General features: G+C 45.0%; 1 protein-coding gene across 2 annotated transcripts in view; it reads right to left on the minus strand.

The window, feature by feature from the left end:
* TECPR2 (tectonin beta-propeller repeat containing 2) overlaps positions 1 to 23,818 on the minus strand; it is a 132,865-nt gene that overhangs the window by 44,373 nt on the left and 64,674 nt on the right. For both annotated transcript variants that reach the window (XM_033953159.1, XM_033953160.1), the window contains 3 exons: positions 16,414 to 16,555; positions 5,230 to 5,470; positions 2,676 to 2,765 (listed from right to left, as the gene is read on the minus strand). In XM_033953159.1, coding sequence (XP_033809050.1) covers positions 2,676 to 2,765; positions 5,230 to 5,470; positions 16,414 to 16,555 — 473 coding nt within the window. The remainder of the gene's footprint in view (positions 1 to 2,675; positions 2,766 to 5,229; positions 5,471 to 16,413; positions 16,556 to 23,818) is intronic.

The raw sequence follows: 23,818 nt of genomic DNA on the forward strand, positions 1-23,818 counted from the left end.
TTATAAGTGCTGTCAACCATTGCAAGAACACTGGTGTGGCCCGTTCCAGCAGGTGAGCTGGGCAGATGTCTAAGTGACAGTGTTGTTTTGGAAAGTCTTTTCTAATCTAATCCAATCTTCGATCTCCCAATGGAGCTCGACGCGGTTCACAAGTAATTAAAGGCCAGAGTACATAAGAAGAACATAGGAAGAAATAAATGTTGCAGTGATATCAATTTGACGGTTCTATAGGTAAACCATTTAGGTATTGTGTAAACAGCAAAGTTTTTAGGATTTTACAAAATTGTTGTAGCTGGCCTATCAATCTAACAGTCAGGAAGTCTGTTCCAAATTTCTACCAGCTTGAAAGCAAAGGATTGACTAAGCTTCCCGGCAGATTTGATTCCCCTATAGGAGGGGAACGATAGCTTATATTGTATATTCCTCGAGCAGCAAAATCTGAAGGTATTCCAATATAAGGGGACCAAAGGGTCAAATATTCCATAGAGAAGCATAAAGATAACACATGCACATTTAAACTGGATCCTAAAACGGACTGGGAGCCAGTGTAGATTTCTCAACAGAGGAGAAACATGGTCATACTTTCTTTTCCCAAAAATAAGTTTAGCGGCTGTGTTTTTCTATCCATTGAAGTCATTTTAGACTGCCCTGCTTGATGCCCAGGTTTCAGTTTCTCTTATGGAGATTGGTGAGAATTCTGACCAGTTTCTGTCTGCTGGAATACTCTTTGTTTCATTAGCGCTTATATCCACGCTGTCTTCAAGGAGTGGGTGAATGTTTTTCTTATCATTCTAATTTTCTCTTGCTAGTTCTGTTTCATTTGGTTGCTGTTTGTTGGGGTCATCGGTTATATCTTTGGTATCTATGAATGAGTTAAATATTTTGAAAAGAATTATAATAATTTTATTAAAATTTGGGAGCCATTAACTTCTTATTGTAATAAGTAGATACCATTTTCTAATGAAATATATACTGTCTAATGTTAGGAAGGGGAAGGTTTATATATTAGTATTCATATTGGGAAAATAATAGAGGGAATCATGGGAGAGGAGGGTGGTAATTTTATGTATTATAAGATAAAATAGAAAGATTGTCAAGTGATGTGTTAATTTTATTGTTTTGATGTTTGTACACTTGATGTAAGATTGAAAATGAATAAAGATTTACAAAAAAAAAAAAGACTTTTTGAAATGTTTTTGGATTTCTCTATTTGATCTTCAAAGTATTGCTTTTTTGCCTCATCTGTCGCTTCTTTATACTGTTTTACTTGCTTCCTCCAACTGATGTAGTGTTCTTGGCTTTTCCTCCAAGCTCTTCCCATTCACCACACTATTTTCTTTAGTATTAGTAATGAGTTTGAGTGCCAGGGATTGATTCTTGGCTTTAGTTGGAGTGTTCTGAGTGGGTCGATGTCTTCTAGGATGGATATGGTGAGGTTTTGCCAGGAGTCAATGGTTGTGTCAATGTTTGTGTCCACTGGATGAAGTTGAGTTGTGATCGCATTCCAGAATTTTTCTGCTGGTATTTTACCACATTTTGTTGTTTTTAGTAACTCTTTGGTTGCTCGTAGGCTTGTCTTGGGTAGCTCGAGGAAGAAATTTATTAGGCAATGGACTGACTGTGCAATTGGTTTCCAATTCATATGTTCCACTAGGGAAGTGTCCCACAAACTTTGTTGAGCTGCGGCATACTAAACATTGTGGCCACGGCTTGAGGCATCCAGAAGTGCACGGACGTCACCGTGATATCATGTGCATGCATGACATCATCACGTCGACATCCGCGTATGCGTGAAGGCCCTACAGATGGTCCCTGAGCCACCAGTGTGGGGTACCAGCAGGGAAGAGGAGGAGAGGCGCTGGCTGACTGCCTACAGGACATGCCTCTCACTACGAGAAGCACGTCCTGTAGACAGTCAGCTGGCGCCAGCGTCTTTCCTCTTCCCCAGGGTGTCACGGCACACCTAAAATCTCAGGAGGCACACTAGTGTGCTGCGGCACACAGTTTGCAATAACACTGCACTAGGAGAAATAGGAGGCCATTGGATATATACATTATTAGGTCTAGGCTGTGTCTGTTTTTCTGGGTAGGAACATGTGGTAAGGTATTGGGACAGAGGCTATAAAAGTGTGCCCTTATTTGGGACACAGACCACAGAAGTCCACCTAGTACTTTTACTTCCCTTCTGCTGGAATTATCATCTAAGCACCAACAAGTTTTACTTTGATTCCATACTTTTGGCATTTAGGATCTTTTGTGTTTGGTGCATGAGTTTTTGAATTCCATCAGCATTTTTACCTCCACCACCTGCCCTTGGAGGACACTCCAGGCATTCACCACCTTCTCTGTGAAAAAGTACTTCCTGACAATACCCCTAAGTCTGACATCCTGTAATCTCAATCTATGACCTTTAGCTCTACTTCTTCACCATCAAAGTTTGTGCCCGAGATAACAGGAGATAAAAGTAACCTGTCCAAAGTCAGAGTGTCAGAAGCAGGAAAGAGGGATTTGAATTTTGATGCCCTGGTTCTCAGCCCACTAAGTCAACTATTATCTTGTGCTCACAACTACAATGACAAGCACAATACTTTACGACTGGGATACTGCAGGCTTATGAACTGCACAGTGTTATATACATTACAAAAATAACAAGCAAGCTGTTCATAACATCTAACCTTCTGTAGTGGGAGCTGCAGAAGCCAATACAAAAGCCCACTTCGTAGCTGAAGCTGTATCACGAGGCACAACATTATTCCAAAATGTACCTGAAAGATCAAAGAACAATTGAAATAAAATTATTACACTGTGAGCTATTATGTAGACAAGTTGAAAAAATATCTATTAGTACTCTTTATCCCCCCCCCTCCAAAAGTCATCTAGGCATGTACAGAACTAGCAGCTATTTCCACAATTGGTTAATCCCCAGTTAGTTAATTCAGGGCATGCAAATAAGCTCATTAATATTAAAATGATATATTAACTAGTAGAGTGACTGATGCTCTAACATGGCTTCCCGATGCACTAAAAAAAAAAGTGATCGCTTTTAACAATCCAAAAAAGCAACTGATCTGTCTAACCTTTTTTTTTTTTTAATGGGCACAGATGCTGTACATGTTACACATGCATAATATCTGCCCCATTAGAAAAATAAGAAAAAAGCACACACACCCCTTTGACAATCCAACATCGGGAACTGGACCCCCTCCCCCACATGCCAGCAAAAACGGCAGGAGTACCCACTTCCTCCTGCCATGTCGGCACCACCTCACCTGCTCAAGAATAAAATGGCAGAAGGGATGCCCACTCCCTCCTGATTTGGCGACTCCCGCCAACAGCGAAACTGCAGGAGAGATGCCCACTTTCTCCAGCCACTGAAGGCCCACTCCTGTGCCAGACGCACCCCTCCCTGAAACATTCCCTATCCTGCCCCTTCCCCCCTGAAAAAAGGCCCCATCCCCCAAACCTTTTCAGAGAAATTGGAGCAGGAGGGAAGCTCAGTCTGTCCTGCTCATAGACCCACTAGTCCAAAATGGCGGGCCTTTCCCTCACTGGTGCATCACGTGATGAGCAGTGAGGGACCTAAGGCCCTGACTGGCTCAGACCCCTAAAGCTGCTCCCCTTGGGAGGGGCCTTAGGCTTATGAGCCAATCAGGGCCTTAGGCTCCTCCCTCTGTAGCCTAGCATACAAGGGGGAGGAGTCTAAGGCCTTGATTAGCTTGACTGAGCCAATCAGGGCCTTAGGCTGCTCCCTCTATATGCCAGGATACAAAGGGGAGGAATCTAAGGCCCTGATTGGCTCAGTCAAGGATAGTGATAGGAGTTTACTACTGACTGCCTGACCAGAATGAACAGATATTGAAATGTTAACAAAAATTAAGGACGCTAACAAACTGTGTTAACATGGAAGGCGACAGAGGGTAGTGATCATTAGGAAAGGGGTGTTACCAATGGTGTGCCTCAAGGTTCTGTTCTTGGGCCTGTTCTTTTTAACATTTTTATAAACGATATTACTGAAGGACTGTCAGGTAAAATTTGCCTCTTTGTGGATGATACCAAAACCAACAATAGAGTAGACACCTAGGATGGTGTGAATAACCTGAAGAAAGCCCTGGCGAAACTTGGAGAATGGTCTGAAATTTGGCAGCTAAAATTTAATGCTAATAAATGCAAGGCCATACATTTGGGCTGCAAAACCCCAAAGGAACAGTACAGTTTAGGAGGTGAAGAACATTATATGCATGATAGAAGAACGGGACTTCGGTGTGATTGTATGTGATGATATTAAGGTGGCCAAATAGGTTGAAAAGGTGACGGCGAAAGCTAGAAGGATGCTAGGGAGGGGTATGGCCAGTAGGAAAATGGAGATATTGATGCCTCTGTATAAGATTTTGGTGAGACCTCATTTAGAATTTTGTGTATAATTCTGGAGGCCGTACCTTCAAAAAGATATAAAAAGGATGGAGTCAGTCCAGAGGAAGGCTACTAAAATGGTGTGTGGTCTTCGTCATAAGGCATATGGGGACAGACTTAAAGATCTCAAGCTGTATGCTTTGGAGGAAAGGTGGGAGAGGGGAGATAAGGTAGAGACGTTTAAATATCTATGTGGCATAAATGCGCATGAGTTGAGTCTCTTTCATTTGAAAGGAAGTTCTGGAATGAGAGGGCATAGGATGAAGTTAAGAGGTGATAAGCTCAGGAGTAATCTAAGGAAATACTTTTTTACAGAAAGGGTGGTAGATGAATGGAACAGTCTCCCGGAAGAGGTGGTGGAGACAGAGACTGCCTGGATTCAAGTAAGTCTGGGATACGCACGTAGGTTCTCTTAGAGGAAGAGATAATGGCTACTGCGGATGGGCAGACTTGATGGGCCATTTGGCCTTTATCTGCCATCACGTTTCAATGTTTCTTCTGTGTTTCATTCTGACATATCTGTTATAGTTGTTATATATGATGGGAACCTCTCTAAGAGCAAAGTACTTTGGAGAAAATAGGAAAGGAGTCCAAGTTGAACAGACTTATGGAAGCCATGTGTTCATTCTTCCATGTTAGAATTATGTTTATTCAAGAACTTTCTATACTATCCTTCACCAACAGATCCAAATTAACAAGTATCATTTATCTTTTATTTGACCTATTGTTAAAAATATTATTCCCCTTAAGCATTTTTTGTTCTGTATAAAAGTTTACTACCATTACCATTTGCAAATCAAGTGTGAGAAATCCACAAACCTATTAGAGTTCCTCTGGCCACATGAAGTTCATTTTTGCCAGATGTAATCCAAACTCCACTGCTGTTAACCCCAAGGAGACTGGCCTGACACTGAGCCTCTTGGGACCAGAATGTCATTCGGAGTTTGTCTGCTACTTTCTCCACAGGAGCCTGAGCCACTGTTGCTACCGTTTGTGTTGCCTGGATTATTGTTTGAAAAAGGCTGCACTGGTCAAAGACGACATAATCTGTGATGCTCACCTAGAAGGCAATATATTAGCTCATCAGTCGGTTAGTATTTTGGGTCAACCATCCCCCCCCTTTTTGGGGGGGGAAGGTTACCTCAGTTTATATTCAGGTCGGTTTATATTCGAGTATATACGGTATACAGTACAAGAGTCTTCTGAATGGCTTCTAACTGTGCATAGTTATTCAATTCAAATTTGGGTAAGCACCCTTTACAGCAAAGGGCTGCAAAGTTTACTATAGCATGTGAAAAATATACGTGTTTGATACCTGTGAGACATAGACAGTTGGCTATACACACACACACAAAACTACTACTACTCCTCCTCTTCGAATATAAGCCGAGATTTTGGGGTGAAAAAAAAAAAGGCCCAAAAATAGGGGTCTTAGTTTATATTTGGGCAAGTGCTCACCCACCGCCCTCCCAGACTTGTAGGCCTCCACCAGACTGCCTGGCTCTGCACCCTGTTCCCCCCTCCCTGCCCATTCTACCTCCTCTCTGCCGCTATCCTGCCTGCTGCCTTGCCTTCCATATGACCCATGTACCTGGAATCCCTGGTGGTCCAGAGGTGTAGCAGGCAGGAGCAAGCTTTCCGCGCTTCTGCCCTGCTTCTGAGCCGGTCGCTATTGCGAGTTCTGGCAGTTCAGCTATATGCTGCTGCCTGGCTCTGAGTGGCTTCCTGAATGGCTGCCCTGAGTTCTCGTGAGTCTCGCAAGAACTCTCGGCAGCCCATTTAGGAAGCCACTCAGCATTGGGCAGCAGTTTGATTCTCTGGAGGGTGCTCTGAAAATTGCTAGAGCTATGTCACACTGGTATTCTCTGGCACAAGTGTGTCAGCAACGTTTTGATCAGTCCAGGGTGGATTTTTTTGGTGGTGCAGGTGGCTAACTGCACTTCTTCCTAGTGTGGGTGGTGTCTTGTTAGAAGATATGAGGGACCATCGTGTGGATGTGGTCCTCAGGAAACTCTTTGACGCAGCTGCTTTAGGTGCTAAAGCTGCTTAGGTGATGTTTTTTGGTGCAGGTGCCTGTCTCTCTCAAATGCACACACTGGAGAGTGAGACAGTGGTTCCTCTTCCTCAATTTTTTTTTGGGCAGCGACAGATTATATGGCGATGCATTGTATAATCTTATGCAAGATTGGCAAAGGTGTTGGCGTCCTCCTTCTCTAATCGCAGAATGCTTTGGTTCAGACAGTGGGCTGGTGATTCCACTTCCAAGGCTTCTTTGGCTAGACTGCCTTTTCAGGAGCAGTTATTGTTTGACAAAGGTCTGGACAACCTTATGGCTTCTGAGATGGTCCGTTGCCCTGAGACTTTGCCTGATAGCAGGCCCACCTGCTATCAGGCAGCTGAACCTGCTATCGGTACAGCTGAACCACCAGAACTTGCAGTAGCAACCAGCTCAGCAGCAGGGTAGAAGCATGGAAAGCTCGCTCCTGCCCCCTACACCTCTGGACCACTAGGGATTCCAGATACGTGGGTCATACGGAAGGCGCGGCAGCATGCAGAATATCGGCAGAGAGGAGATATAAGGTACAGGGCAGGGAGAGGGGACAGTGTGCAGAGCCTGGGAGGGCGGTGAGTGAGGGGGGACAGGATGGAGAGCCTGGCAGGGAGTGAGGAGGGCTGGGTGCAGTGCCTGGCAGGGGAGGGAGGGAGGTGGCACTGAGTGCAGATCCTGGCAGGGCAGGGCACTTGAATATTAAGTTCCCCCCCCCATCTTATATTCAAGTCAACCATTTTTCCTCCTTTTTGGGGGGAAAAATGGGGGTCTTGGCTTATATTTGGATCGGCTTATATTCAAGTATAAACATGATTTATTTCTATAGTGCTACCAGATGCACGCAGCGCTGTATATTAAACACTCAAGAGACAGTCACTGCTCGAAAGAGCTTAAAATCTAACTGACAGACAAACAGGGGAAGAGTGAATCTATACACGCTGCTCAGTTATATATACACATACAAGGTCAGACTAATGATCCATCTAGCCCAGTATCCTGTTTCCAACAGTGGTCAATGTAGATCACAAGCACCTAGCAGAAACTCAAACAGTAGCAACATTCCATGCTAGAACATAGACTACCTGAAAGACAACATGACATATAGCCAAACAAAACAAAAAAAAAAGAAAAAATGCATCACAAAAAGCCCAACTAGGAACGGGGAAAGAATTTTAATTCCATGATGTAGGAGAATATATTCTGACTATTCTCTCTTTGTCTTGTGCTTGCATCGTAATGAGTGGGAAATATGGCAAATGGCATAGGATAGGCTGCCAAGCAAAGTTGGACCTGCTGTTGCCTCTGGACAAGAGCTTTACTTCATTGGACAATTAGGGCCTGATTCTATATAGGTTGCCTACAAAAAAAAAATAATAATAATAAGTTAGGCACACTGTATACAATCATGCTTGACGTCGCTAGGCATTCTAACTTTAGGCATACCGTATTTTTGTTTTCACCTAAATTCCTGTGCCTAAGTTAGGTGCCTAATGGTACCTAATTCAAAAACATGCCCACTTTTTAGGCAGGCATTTTAGACTAAGGGCTCCTTTTACATAGGTGTGTTACAGCCTTAACGCGCGGAATAGCACACGCTAGCCGCTACCGCCTCCTCTTGAGCAGGCGGAAATTTTTCGGGTAGCACGCACTAATCCGGTGTGTGCACTAAAAACGCTAAAGGAGCTAGCATCTGGGTTCTTTTTTAATAGAATCCCATTTCTTCAGTTAGGCACCTAACGTTCAATTAGCTCTCATTAATGACAGTTATGAGGTGTTGACTGACAATTTTCAGCGCCAATTAAGCCTATTAACTAATTCAATTGCATTAGCCTTGTTAGGTGCCTAATTTTAGGCAGACTATATAGAATTTGCCAGTTAATGAACAGTGTCGTAATAAGTGGCTCCGGGGAAAAATGTCTAAATCGTGCTTATAGGAGTAAAGTAGCAACCTAATGGTTAGAGCTGAAAACCAGGGAAGCCCAGTTCAAAATCCACTGCAGATCTTTGTGATCCTGGGCAAGTCATTTAGCCTTCTATTGCTTCAGGTACAAATGACGGGGTTGATATTAAGCATAGGTTAAGCAATCAGGAGAAGCTCCAACCCATGGCCCATGCCACTTAGGCAGAATTCACAACCAGTTAGTTGAGATATTCATCCTCTGATCAGTAAAGAAAAAGTTAGGATATCAAGAAAAGCACCAGTCTGAATATCAGTTGATGCCCGGTTAATTTCTGGGTGACTACAATGGCCCGGATATTCCATACTGGAATCCAGACATGGCCCAGCTTTGACTATCTGGACTTAATTCAGCCCACAGATGTCAATGGCTTAAAAAAACACTGGCTGACATGGGCTGTATATCGGGTCCTTAGACTTTTAAGCCCTCCAGGGACAGGAAAATACCTAACTGTACCGGTATGTCACTCACTCTTCAGCTACAACTGAAAAACACATGTAAGCTAAATCCAAATTCCTTCCCTTCCTTTATAGCTGCAACAGGTTTACTATAAAGAAGTACTGATACAAAATTACAGAATTTGTCACCACCTTACTGCTAACTAGATTTAAAAGTCTGAACAGTCAATACCGCTGTGCTTTAGAGGAGTGCACTAGCCATAAGATTGTCAAGGCTCAGGAAAAACCAGTCACAATGTTCACAGTTCCTGGGGAGGCAGGGCTGTCCTTATATATACTAGCAAGGCTCAGCATATAAGTATATCAGGTTATCCCAGGACAAGCAGGCAGCATATTCTTGACTGATGGGTGACGGCACCGACGAAGCCCCGGTACGGACAATTTTAGAGTGATTGCACTCTAAGAACTTGGAAAGTTCTAGCAGGCCGCACCGCGCACGCGCGAGTGCCTTCCCGCCCGACAGAGGCGCGCGGTCCCCAGTTTCTTAGTTTCCGCGGAGCTAAGAAGTCACTTTTTTCAACGGCTGTTGAAATTTTTTCCTTAACGCCTTCCCGCTCGCGAAACCTTTTGTGGAGTTTTTTCCCTTCTTTCTTTTCTTTTTTCTAAAAAAAAACAAAAAAAACCCGAACGTTTACTTTTTATTTTTCTCGTCATTTCGGTTTTGCCCCGGTGGGGCCTTCTGCCACCATCGAGGCCTCGGCCTTCGATTTGGCAGAAGCCGTTTTTACTTTCATGCCCCCCCAGCCAGGGTTCAAGAAGTGCCAGCGGTGTACACGGCCTATATCCCTCACGGAACCGCACAACTGGTGCTTACAGTGCCTAGGTCCTGAACATCAGGCTTCCACCTGCACCCGCTGTGCCACGTTAAAAAAACGTACCTTAAAAAAATCGCCAGATACAACAGCGATTACTTTTAGGTGCCGAAATGTCCGATCCTGCGGCATCGACACCGGCTTCGGCCCCATTGCAGTCGGCACCCACTTCGTCGACACCGCGCCGGCATCGCAACACCCAGGTAAGCCGGCTAAGAAGCCTTCCCCGCTGGAGCGTCCTCCGGTCTCGATTGCAGCGAGCCCAGTCCTGCCGACCGTTAGGCGCCCGTGGAAGCGCTCCGCCCCTATCGAGGTGAGTCCCTCAACCTCGGGCTCCTCATCTTCGGGGCGTCGAGCGGCACCGCAGGTACCTCAAAAGAAAAAGGCGGTACCGGTGCCTTCTTTGGATGAGCGCATTGCAGCCGTCCTACAAGTGCAGCTCAAGGAGCAGTTACAACAACTCCTTCCTGCCCTCTTGGCACCGAACCTTCCGGTCCAGGTCCGGTCTGAGCCGCCGGTACCGGCAGTGGAGCAGCCCCTACTGTCAGCGTCCACTGTTTCGGTACCGGTTCACTCGGCATCATCGGTATCGATGCCAGTCCTTGCACCGGAGCCGAGAGCCCAGCATCAGTCGGTGCAGACTTTGGCACCGTTGCAGTCGGTAACATCTCCCGGTACCGTATCTATGAGGTCGGGTAAGTCGGCACGCAAATCCCGACACCTAGAACCCTCTACTCCGGAGTCTCGGGACCGCGGCTCCCATATTAGGGACCCTGATCTGTGGGGTGACTCCGAAGAGCCTTTTCTTTCTGAGGGTGAGTGTTCTTCGGATGAGGATGATCCTGCTATTCCTGATCCATCCTCCAAACATGATTCCACGTCTTTCACTTCTTTCTTGAAGGATATGTGCAAATCTCTCTCCATTCCTTTGGAGGCTGAGTCTAAAAAATCCAAGGCCTTTCTTGATGCCCTTGACTTCGACCAGCCTCCAAAGGAATTTTTGAAACTCCCTCTTCATGACATCTTGAGGGAAACTTTCTATAAAAACCTAGAGACTCCTTTAACTATCCCAGGAGCTCCCCGCAAATTGGATTCATTATACAAAGTAATCCCTATTCCTGGGTTTGATAAGCCACAGCTTCCCCATGAATCTCTGCTTGTGGAATCTACGCTTAAAAAGTCTGCGGGGACTAGTGTATATGCTTCTGTCCCTCCTGGCAGAGAAGGTAAAGCCATGGACAAATTCGGTAAGCGGTTATACCAGAATGCTATGCTCGCTAACAGATCTGGTAATTATGCTTTTCATTTTTCTTTTTATCTCAAGCATCTCCTTACCACCATGGCTTCCTTTGAAAAGTACATTCCTGAGCGGAAACGACAGGCTTTTCACCACTGTTCGTCTTCTCTTTTCCAGCTCCGTAAATTTATGGTAAGATCCATTTCCGATACCTTCGAACTTACCTCCAGAGCGACGGCCATGTCTGTGGCCATGCGCCGCCTTGCCTGGCTGAGAGTATTCGAGCTTGATGTCAACCATCAAGATCGGTTGGCTAATGCACCATGCCTGGGGGATGAGCTCTTTGGGGAATCCATGGACTCGACCACCCAGAAGCTCTCCGCCCATGAGACACGCTGGGATACTCTCCTCAAAACAAAAAAGAAGACTCCACCGGCACGGCCTTTCAGACAGCAGTCGGCCTACCAACGCCGTTATGTGGCTCGTCCATTGCCATCAGCTCCCCAGCAACCTAGGCGTCAACATCAACAACGACAGACTCCTAGACCACCACAGCAACAACCTGTGAAGCCGCCTCCACAGCAGAAATCTACGCAGCCCTTTTGACTTAATTCTTCAGGGCATAGCCAGCGTCACCACATCTACCCACCTACCTCAACCTATAGGTGGCCGTCTCTCTTTTTTCTTCAGCCGGTGGGAAGTTATCACTTCGGACCAATGGGTCCTCAACATCATCCGCCACGGCTACTCTCTCAACTTTCAGACCCTTCCGGCCCAAAGTCTGCCAAGAGAATCTGCTTTGAACACTCCTCAGTCTTCCCTCCTTCTTCAAGAGGTTCAATCCCTCCTCCTTTTGAACGCCATAGAGGAAGTTCCTCTAGATCAAAAGGGACAGGGATTCTACTCCCGTTACTTTCTAGTTCCCCAAAAAACAGGAGATCTCAGGCCAATTCTAGATCTTCGCGATCTCAACAAATGCTTAGTCAAAGAAAAATTCAAGATGCTTTCTTTAGCCACTCTTTACCCTCTTCTCAATCAAGACGACTGGCTATGCTCCCTCGATCTCAAAGAGGCATACACTCACATACCGGTCAATCTGACCTCCAGACAGTACCTCCGTTTCATGATCAATCACTGTCATTACCAATACAAGGTGCTGCCCTTCGGCCTTGCCTCCTCTCCAAGAGTATTCACCGAATGTCTGATTGTGGTGGCTGCCTTTCTACGCTCTCACCACCTTCAGGTCTTCCCTTACCTGGACGATTGGTTAATCAAGGCCAATTCATCTCAGACAGTACTCCTGGCCACCAACCAAACCATCCTGTTTCTACAACTTCTGGGGTTCGAGATCAATCTACCCAAATCTCATCTCATCCCCACTCAGAGACTTCAATTCATTGGAGCGGTGCTAGACACAGTACTCATGAGAGCGTTCCTGCCGTCCAACCGTCTTCAAACGCTTCAATCTCTATGTCAGCACGTACTCCCACAAAGTTCCATCTCTGCCAAGCAAATGATGATACTCTTGGGTCACATGGCCTCCACAGTTCATGTCACACCCTTCGCACGTCTTCACCTCCGCACTCCTCAATGGACCCTAGCTACCCAGTGGTCCCAAGCGACGGATCCTTGCTCACGACACATATCTGTGACATCATCTCTTCGTCAGTCTCTACAATGGTGGTTGATATCCTCAAATCTCTCCAGAGGTCTTCTGTTCCATCTACCACCTCATCAACTTGTCATCACCACCGACGCCTCCCCTTATGCCTGGGGAGCTCATTTGAACGAATTCCAAACTCAAGGTCTTTGGACAGCCCAGGAAATGAAGCATCACATCAATTTCCTGGAACTCAGAGCGATGTTTTATGCCCTCAAGGCCTTCCAACATCTTCTCTTTCCTCAAGTCCTCCTGCTGTGCACAATCAAGTTGCGATGTACTACATCAACAAACAGGGTGGGACAGGATCTCGCCTCTTGTGCCAGGAAGCCCAGAAGATTTGGGCTTGGGCCACAGATCACCAACTATTCCTGAAAGCTATCTACATTCAGGGGGAACAGAATTCCTTAGCGGACAAGCTCAGCAGAATTCTCCAGCCTCACGAGTGGACACTCGATCCTTTAACGCTACAGTCCATCTTCGCTCAGTGGGGCACTCCTCAGATAGACCTCTTTGCAGCTCCTCACAATCACCACCTGCCCCTATTCTGCTCCAGACTCTACTCTCCTCACCGTCTGGCAGCGGATGCATTTCTCCTCGATTGGTCCAATCTGTTCCTCTACGCTTTCCCTCCTCTACCTCTCATGTTAAGAACCTTATTCAAGCTCAAGAGGGAACGAGCCACCAAGATTCTGATTGCTCCACGGTGGCCCAGGCTACATTGGTTCTCCCTTCTACTTCAACTCAGTTCCAGGGAGCCTTTTCTTCTTCCACTGTTTCCTTCTCTGCTTACACAACATCAGGAGACCCTTCTGCATCCCAGCCTTCAGTCTCTGCACCTGACAGCTTGGTTTCTCTCGGGCTGACTTCTCATGATACTCTTTTGTCTCAGCCCGTTCGCTCCATTCTGGATGCCTCCAGGAAACCGGCCACTCTGCAATGTTACCATCAGAAGTGGACACGGTTTTCTTCCTGGTGTCTTCTTCATCATCATGATCCCACTTCCCTTGCAGTGGAGACCTTGTTGGATTATCTTCTTTCTTTGTCTGACTCTGGCCTCAAGTCTACTTCCATCAGAGTCCACCTCAGCGCTATTGCTGCTTTTCATGAGCCAGTTCATGGAAAACTTCTCTCGGCTCATCCCTTGGTGTCCAGATTCATGCGGGGTCTTTTCAATGTGAAACCACCTCTCAAAGCCCCTCCTGTAATCTGGGATCTCAATGTGGTTCTTTCCGCCTTAATGAAGCCTCCATTTAAACCTTTCTCACTTGGAAGGTACTTTTCCTTATTGCTCTTACCTCTGCCAGGAGGGTCAGTGAGCTCCATGCACTAGTTGCGGATCCACCTTTTACAGTCTTTCATCATGACAAGGTGGTTCTGCGTACACATCCAAAGTTTCTCCCTAAGGTTGTCTCGGAATTCCATCTCAACCAATCCATTGTTCTGCCTGTCTTCTTTCCGAAACCTCACTCTCATTCTGGAGAACAGGCTCTGCATACTTTGGACTGTAAGCGGGCTTTGGCTTACTATTTAGACCGTACTAAGCCCCACAGATCATCTCCCCAACTCTTTCTGTCCTTTGATCCGAATAAATTAGGACGTCCTGTTACTAAACGTACGTTGTCAATTTGGCTTGCAGCGTGCATTTCATTTTGTTATGCTCAGTCCGGACTGACACTGCAAGGTTCTGTCACGGCCCATAGAGTTAGAGCTATGGCAGCATCTGTGGCTTTCCTCCGTTCCACGCCTATTGAGGAAATCTGCAAAGCTGCTACATGGTCCTCAGTTCACACTTTTACATCTCACTATTGTCTGGATGCATTCTCCAGACGGGATGGACACTTCGGCCAATCTGTTTTGCAAAATTTGTTTTCCTAATGGCCAACCTTCCCTCCATCCCTCTTTTTGTTAGCTTGGAGGTCACCAATCAGTCAAAAATATGCTGCCTGCTTGTCCTGGGATAAAGCACAGTTACTTACCATAACAGGTGTTATCCAGGGACAGCAGGCAGATATTCTTGCGTCCCACCCACCTCCCCGGGTTGGCTTCTTAGCTGGCTTATCCTAACTGGGGACCGCGTGCCTCTGTCGGGCGGGAAGGCACTCGCGCGTGCGCGGTGCGGCCTGCTAGAACTTTCCAAGTTCTTAGAGTGTAATCACTCTAAAATTGTCCGTACCGGGGCTCCGTCGGTGCCGTCACCCATCAGTCAAGAATATCTGCCTGCTGTCCCTGGATAACACCTGTTACTGTAAGTAACTGTGCTTTCTAGAGCAGGAGTTCTTAACCAATGGTGCTTGTACTCCCCTAAGGGTTATAGGAAGAAGTCAAATGGAGTGCAGAGAAGTATCTAGAAATCTAAAGCAATTTATTGAAACTTTCTATCCAGAGTGAAGACAGCTACTGTGTTTCCTGGAAAATAAGTGTCATATTAATTTTGGGCCAAAAAATGCACTTATTTTCGGGGTTTGTGCATGATCATCTCTTCCTTTCTCTCCTTCACCCCAATTCTTCCTCTTTCCTTTCTCTCCCCCACATGTGCAGCATCTTTCCTCCCCTCCCTCCCATCCCCGTGCAGCAAAACCCTTGCCCAGCTTCTATCCTTCCCTCCCTCCCATCCCTTGTGCAGCAGAACCCTTGAGCACCCCCTCCCCCCACCGCACAGCCAAACCCCCGCTGACCCTCCTTCCTTCCCTCCCATCCAAACCCCGCCGATAGGCTTCTTCGGCCTTGTCTGCCGGTGAATTCCTTCTGCCGTGTTACTGATGACATCAACAGTGATGCAGCAAAGGAAATTCATGGGCGGACAAAGCCGAAGCAGCCTGTTTAGAGTGCTGCTGACCTGATGCTGCTTTGGAGAGAATTATGTAGGGCTTGCTCGCGGGTTGGCAGGGTTCGAATGGGAGGGAAGGATGGAGGGTCAGCGGGGGTTCGGCTGCACGGCGGAGGTGGGATGGGGGGAATCGCTGCTGTCGGCGAATCCCGGGACTAGGACTTATTTTGGGGGTAGGGCTTATATTAAGGCCTTCCCTGAAAATCATGCTAGGGTTTATTTTTGGGGAAACATGATATTAGGACAGTTACTAATTGTATAACTATGTAATTTAGCAACATTTTAGCAGTTAATACTGTTAGCAGCTAATAGTTAGTGACGTATGTAGCTCTTAGTAATCACTAGTGAACCCATGGTTTAGGAAGGGGGTGTTAAAGGGATGCATGAACCAAAAAAGGTTAAGAACTCCTGTTCAAGAGGATGCCTGCCAGGATGCTTTCTTTACAGTAGGTATCCTGCAAACAATGGGATGGTTGGATAGGCTGGAATGAGCTTGGACGGCAACTTCATTTGGAACCTGGGACAGTACCGGGTGGACTTTACAATCTATAGCCCAGAAATATCAAAGAAAAGAGACAAGTTAACTTAATCATATATTTTTAATGAGTATAGCTAATGGGCAGACTGGATGGACCATTCAGGACTTTTATCTGTTGTCATTTACTATGTTATGTTACATCCCAGGCTGTTTCAAGGAACAGAAGCCAGGCATAAGAATCAAACCTGGGACCTCCAGTATGAAAGCACACAGCACTAATAATGAGCCTTCTGGCCAACCCTTCCATTCTGAACTTTTTCTATCTTGATTAAACATATTTTTATTCCATTTTTAAATATATAATGAAGCATACAGAAAACACTAAAACAAAGGAGTCATTACTACAGATGTATTTTCTACATTCCAATTCAAGATAGCATGAGCCTCTAAATTTAATTTTCAGTTAAACAAACTTTTTCAGCTTGGGGGCAACTCTGAAAACCAAGTTAAATATGCCTACTTGCCACCAATGTTCATCTTCTCCTTGAGGTTTCTTGGAGGTTACACCAGTCCTGAACCACAGATTCCCATTGATGTCCAGTGCCCATAGAGTCTGCTGGTTTCCAAGAGTGATACAGACTGGCTCTAATGCCTGTCTTTCACTGAAAATAGAAAATAGTGCTCTCAGAACCAGCCACCAAACTCTATAGGGAATTCTAGCAATAAAACTCAACTAGGATAGTTACTCAGCTGTGCTAAAATGCTTTAAGTGGAATTATGAGTTACAACCTGCATTATCTTTGTACCATAGTTTAGTAACTTATGCAGTAAGTTTAAATTTGTGTTGCTGCAATCAAAAACATATCATGTTCCAGGCTGCAGCATTGTAATGATAGAGGGCTCCAAGTAAGGCCAACTATCTTGTAAATGTCCATGCCTGTGCTTGAAACAATAGACTTTCCACCTAATCCCCTTTGAAAACCTCCCACTATACAATCCCCTTTAGCAAAACCCTGGTTTTAAGAAAGGTTTGGACAAATTCCTGGAGGAAAAGTCCATAGTCTGTAATTAAGACATGGGGGAAGCCTCTGTTTGCCCTTGATCGGTAGCATGGAATGTTGCTAGTCTGGGTTTTCGCCAGGTACTAGTGACCCGGATTGGTCACTGTGAGAACGGGCTACTGGTCTGACCCAGTAAGGCTATTCTTATGTTCTCACCATGCACTTGCCAGGGATCTCTCTGGTGGGTAGTGAGAGGCCCAAGAGCAATTCTCACATTTTTGTTCTGACTTGCACAATCTGTCCCCTGTATATGGCGATTAGGATGGGCTTGGGAGGGCTTCAGCCGGAGCCACAGCAATCTGGTATATAAGGACAGTGCTAGGCAGACTATCACAGTCTGAATCCCACAAACAAGATGGTTTGGATAGGCTGGAGTGAGCTTTGACGGTAGCTCCAGTAGTTAGAACTTAAGGACAATACCAGGTGGACTTCTAAAGGTCTATGGCCCAGAAATAAGACATTTTAATTGAATCATGAAATTGTAATGCATGTAATTATAGGGCAGACTGGATGGACCATTCAGGTCTTTATTTGCTGTCATTTACTATGCTACTATGACATACTGAAGGGCATAGGTATTGGTCTGCACATGCAACGAGAGTAGACATTTTACAAATATATATCTTGGAAAAATAACAGGGAGGGCACCAGTATAGTGAAATGAAAGTCCAGATAAGAAATTTCAAGATTTATAGCTAAACATAAGTTGGTTAACAACACAGAAAAATAAAAGGATCAACGAGGAAGTATGGTAAATTTAGCTATGGTTGAAGATCTGACGTAATTTTAAGAAAGATCCAGGTGGAAAAAAAAAAAAAGAATGGCATGAACCTGACAGTCTCCATGTGGAAATGATGCCCCTTTCACTTAGAAGCAGCAATTTTGCAGCTTCCATGCATAAGCTGATTTCAAGTATAGCTGTCCCATTTTACAAACCTAGATATGGAAGCACTGTCAACAAATAGCAACACCATGATTTTGATTCTTAACTTGATAATCTTCTTTCCTGTAGATGTGTCTAGTGGCCCTGAACGCTAGGGTTATGCATCGGAACCCACAAATTGCTTACATAATGCTGTCAATCATCTTTTGAACTATGCCTCCTTCCCAGGGAGCTGCTCTTGCTCTTTTAGTTTGTACAAAAGCAATCAAGAACCTCTGTAATGAAAAATAACCGGAAGGAGGGAAACAGGGAAAAAATCCTTGACAATACAATTCTGTTCTGCTCTGTAACAAACATTATCAATTAACATTCTAACATTCAAGTACTCAAGTTAGATACAAAAACATGTGTAAGCGGCATTAATCTAATATAGAGCTCGTAGCTACTTGCATATGTTCTTGAGAGTTTTTTCCTTTTTTTTTAATATCCTCTCAATCAGAGGGAAGACTTCTGGGTCAGTCACAGGCCGCGGCTTTGTGAAGAGAAGTGCAGCTGGGAGGAGGGAGCCAGCCAGAGGAGGTTAACACCCGCGGGAGGGAGGCACGAACTTGGGAAACAGAACAGAGGGAGGGAAGGACAACGAGGGGCATGATGGGACATGAAAGGGAGGAGGAGGGTCATGTTGGGAAACACAAGGAAGGGAGAGAGCACAAACGTCAAACAAAAGATGGAAGGAAGGAAGGAGGGAGAGATGCATGAACCTCGGACATAGGATAGAAGAATGGAGGGAGGGAGGGAAAGATGCTGAGGTGGAGGAAGGAATAGAAAGGAATAATTGTTGGGCAGGGTGTCTGAGTGAGAGAAAGAGAGATGGTGCACATGGGGAAATGAAGAAAGAATTATTGGGTATAGGGAGGGAGAGAGAAATATTGGACATGGTGGCAAGAGAAGAGTGAGGTACAAATGGGGAAGAGAGAGATAAGAGGGAGAAATGTTGGATGTGGTGGTGAAGAGGGAACAGTATTTTTAGGACTGTTTCTTTAAATGTTTAATGTTTTTACATACTGTGTACTGTACAGAACAACATAAATACATACATGATGTGATTTACATACAAATTCAACTTAAGAATGATTTAAAAAACGAACTCATTCTTAACCCAGGGACTGGTTGTAGTTCTGTGCCTCTTGCTCTCCTTTACATCTTGTGCCTTGTTGGATCTGTTAAGGTATGACGTTTCCTTGCCACCTCTGGCCAACCTCTATTCCTATTGGATTCATCAGCAACCTCCCTCTGCCATGTGGGTGCTCTTTAAAAATCTTGTGTTCAAAGTCAGTCTTTCTCCTTTCTCCATCAACAGCACATGGCTGGTCTCCCTGAATAGAGGACTGCCTTTTTCACCTTGAGCTATCCATCAAACACCTGTATGATCCTTCATCTAGCACCTGGAATCATTTCATCTTACTAAACTATTCTTCAAAGTCCACTGCAAACTTCTGGCTTTTCTATCTCCTACCTTACCTACTTCTGCAACCTACTGAAACAACAAAGCCTGTGCCCAGGGACAACAAACCCCTGAGAAAATCTACTAAATGTGAGTACATCTACTTATTGTCCAATAAAGCATATTTCATAAAATTTATGCGTGTGCATTGGGACCAAGATTTAGTTACTTGTTAATGTAGTCATGTTTGCCAAGACAGTTTAACTGAGGTTACTGCTACAGAGAACAGAATTAGTGGCGATACTGAAAACCATGGGAGGAGATCAGTGCACCAAGGGAGTGGGTATATATGGAAAAAAGGAGAGGTCCCAAGACAGAACCCTCAGCTATACCAATTGACAGTGGGAAACCAGTAGAGGATCCCCCACTGCATTCACTGAAAATGCAATGGGAGAGAGAGGATGAAAACCAGGAGAGAACAGAACCCTGGAATCCCAGATGACAGTATATCAAGGAGTATGTGCTGATCAACAGTATCGAAGGCAGCAGATAGATTGAGATGGATGAGGGTAGAGTAGAGGTCATTGGATCTGTCCAAGGTGGTCATTAGAGACTTTATTTAGCAAGGGCAGTTTCCATGGAATAGAGTGGGCAAAAGCTAATTGAAGCAGGTCAAGAATAGCTTGAGATGAAAGGAAGTTCAGGCAACGGTGGTGAACAACATGTTCTAGTAGCTTGGATATGAAGGGAAGGAGGGAGATGGGGCACTAATTGGAGGGGCATGGGGGGCCTAGTGAGGGATTTTTGAGGAAAAGTGTAACCACAGTATGTTTGAAGACATTAGGAACAGTTGCAGTGGGGAGTGATAGGTTGAGGATGTGAAAGATAGGAGGGATTATAGTAGGAGAGAGAGCAGAGTAGGTGGGTAGGTATCGGCATATATAATCTTGCTCAGAACTGTAGACTCTGCCCTGTTTGAATTTGCCTATAAGTTGGCGTTTCCCATCCTCTATGAGTTCTTTATTTCTTCTCTAAGCAGTTTGGAAGTCTAGTCTGCTATGCTAGGCAATGTGCAACACCTAAGAAAGATGTAAAATATATACAGTGGAACCTTGGTTTACGAGCATAATTCATTCCAGAAGCATGCTCGTAAACCAAATTGCTCGTATATCAAAGCGAGTTTCCCCATAGAAAGTAAGGGATACTCGCTTGATTCGTTCCCACCCACCCCTCCCCACCTCCTGAGGCCAGCAGAACTGCTCTATCCCCTCCGAGAACCGGCATTGCTCCCCCCGCTCAAGAAGGCCCCCCCCCCCTGTGTGATCCGGAATCCCCCCGCCACGATCCGGCATCCCCCACGCGATCCAGAACCCCCCACCCACCTGAACACTTCACTTACCCTCCATCTGGCACCCGGCACCAGCACCAACGCACAGGATATGCCGGTGCCCGAAGATCTGCAGTCCTTTTTGAGTTCCCAGTCTCTCCGAGATTCTCGGAGATCCAAGAATCTTGGAGAGAGCGGGAACTTGAAGGCTTTGAGCATGCGCAGATGCTCAAGGCCCAGCAAAAAGGACTGCAGATCTTTGGGCACCGGCACTGGCATGTCGTGTGCGTTGGTGCCGGTGCCGGGTGCCAGATGGAGGGTAAGCGAAGTGTTCGGGTGGGTGGGGAGGCCAGATCATGGGAGAGGGGGGGGCTGGATCGCGGGGGGATGCTAGATCGCAGGGGGAGGCGCTCGTACATCGAGGCAAGCTCGGTTTGCGAGGCACCAATTTTGCGAATGTTTTGCTCGTCTTGCAAAACACTCGCAAACCAGTGCACTCGTAAGCCGAGGTACCACTGTATATATTTCTTGTGAAAGATGTTCATAAGAAACTGAGAAAGGTTCTAGATTGTACTTTCAGATATCATAATAGTTCAACCCTAAAATGAAAGCTAGGATACAGCTCTAGATGACTAATCAACAGCAGCAGCTGGCACTGTACCATATTTTTTTAATAGCAGTGCCTCTGGAGAGGCACTGCCATTCAAAAACCCAAGAACATTTACTAATAACAGCCCCAGAGGGAACACAAAGAAATTTCATGCACAATTTTGACCAATTTTTTTTTTTTTACAGATTCATTGGAAGCCGGTTAAGGAAATGGATCTCCAGATTGCTTAGGTAGGAAATAAGCAGTAAAAGGTATCCTGTTTTGCGAAACTGCAATGTAAACTGCCCCAAGAAGCATGCTTTACTGATAGAGGAGAAAGCTCTCAAACTTAATGACAGTAATTAAGAGCCCAAGAGAACTTAATGACCAAACTGCGGGAGTATTCAGAACATTAATGCACAAATTCTTCAAGAATAACATCCCCACCAATCTCTTTCATTTCTCCAAGTTAGATGCAGAATAAGCTCTAGGAAACTCCAAGAAATAGAACAAATGCTCAACCCTTGGTAATAGGTACATTCTTGAACATAAGAATAGCCTTACTGTGTCAGACCAATGATTCATCAAGCCCAGTAGCCCGTTCTCACGGTGGCCAATCCAGGTCACTAGTACCTGGCCAAAACCAAGGTGTAGCAATATTCCATGCTACCGATACAGACTATGGACTTTTCCTCCAGGAACTTGTCCAAACCTTTCTTAAAACCAGCTACGCTATCTGCTCTTACCACATCCTCTGGCAACGCGTTCCAGAGCTTAACAATTCTCTGAGTGAAAAAATTTTCCTCCTATTGGTTTTATGTGCAAAACTGTTTATTGGTCAAAAGCACAATCGAAAACCACAATAATAACTATAAAAATCACCCCCTTCCCCACCCACACAAAAAAAGGCATGGAGCAGCAGGAGAGCAAATGTCACAGACAGTACAGAAAGTGACAACTACACAGTCAAATATTCAGTACATGGTTACGAGCATACCCGGTCAAAGAGGCCCAAAAAGGCTCCCACGTAAATTGTAAGTGCTGGCCTCCTATTGGTTTTAAAAGTTTTTCCCTGTAATTTCATCGAGTGTCCCCTAGACTTTATAATTTTTGACAGAGTGAAAAATCGATCCACTTGTACCCGTTCTACTCCACTCAGGATGTTGTAGACTTCAATCATATCTCCCCTCAGCTATCTCTTTTCCAAGCTGAAGAGCCCTAACGGTTTTAGTCTTTCCTCATACGAGAGGAGTTCCATCCCCTTTATCATCTTGGTCGCACTTCTTTGAACCTTTTCTAGCGCCACTATATCTTTCTTGAGATAAGGAGACCAGAACTGAACGCAATACTCAAAATGAGGTCACACCATGGAGCGATACAGGGGCATTATGACATTCTTAGTTTTGTTAACCATCCCTTTTTTAATCATTCCCAGCATCTTGTTTTCTTTTTTGGCCACCGCCACACAATGGGCAGAAGGTTTCATCGTACTGTCTACAATGACACCCAGATCCTTTTCTCGGGCGCTAACCCCCAAGGTGGACTCTAGCATCTGATAACTGTGATTCAGGTTATTCTTCCCAATGTACATCACTTTGCATATGTCCACATTAAATTTCATCTGCCACTTGGACACCCAGTCTTCCAATTTCCTACGGTCCGCCTGCAATTTTTCACAATCTGCATGCGTTTTAACAAATTTGAACAGTTTAGTGTCATCTGCAAATTTAATCACCTCACTTGTCGTTCTAATTTCCAGGTCCCTTTCCCTTTAATGCTTAATTACCAATATTTTGAGACTCCTACAGCTCAGCAGGTTTTGCCATGCCAGTATAAAAAATAAGTCTAAATATTTATTTAAGTTTATTTGTACCCAAAAATGTCCTTTTGCATGCATAGGCATAACTGATTAAGTTTCCAGTAAAAGCTGGCATGGCTGCCAATGCCAGGTACTTTTACATAGACTTTTCACCTACACTAGTTTTAATGATTTTGAATAGTTTAGTGTCATCTGCAAATTTAATCACCTCACTCGTCGTTCCAATTTCCAGATCATTTATAAATAAGTTAAATAGCACCGGTCCCAGCACAGACCCTTGTGGCACTTCACTGTTTACTCTCCTCCATTGAGAAAAATGACCATTTAACCCTACCCTCTATTTTCTATCCAATAACCAATTCCTAATCCACCTATCACATGACTAATTTTCTCAGGAGCCTCTCGTGAGGAACTTTATCAAAAGCTTTCTGAAAATCTAGATACACTGTATCAACCGGCTCACCTTTATCCACATGTTTATTCACACCTTCAAAGAAGCCAAGCAAATTTGTGAGGCAAGATCTCCCTCGGCTGAACCCATCCTGACTCCATCTCATTAAATCATGTGTGTCTGCATGTTCCACAATTTTATTTTTTATAATCATTTCTACCATTTTGCCCGGCACCGAAGTGAGGCATACCGGTCTGTAATTTCCCGGATCTCTCCTGGAGCCCTTTTTAAAAATCGGCGTAACATTGGTTCCCCTCCAATCTTCAGGTACTACAGATGATTTTTGTGACAGGTTATAGATCACTAACAGCAGGTCAGCAATTTCATGTTTGAGTTCTTTTAGTACCCTGG

The sequence above is a fragment of the Geotrypetes seraphini genome, chromosome 7 (genome assembly GCF_902459505.1).
Source record: "Geotrypetes seraphini chromosome 7, aGeoSer1.1, whole genome shotgun sequence".
NCBI classification, from domain to species: domain Eukaryota; kingdom Metazoa; phylum Chordata; class Amphibia; order Gymnophiona; family Dermophiidae; genus Geotrypetes; species Geotrypetes seraphini.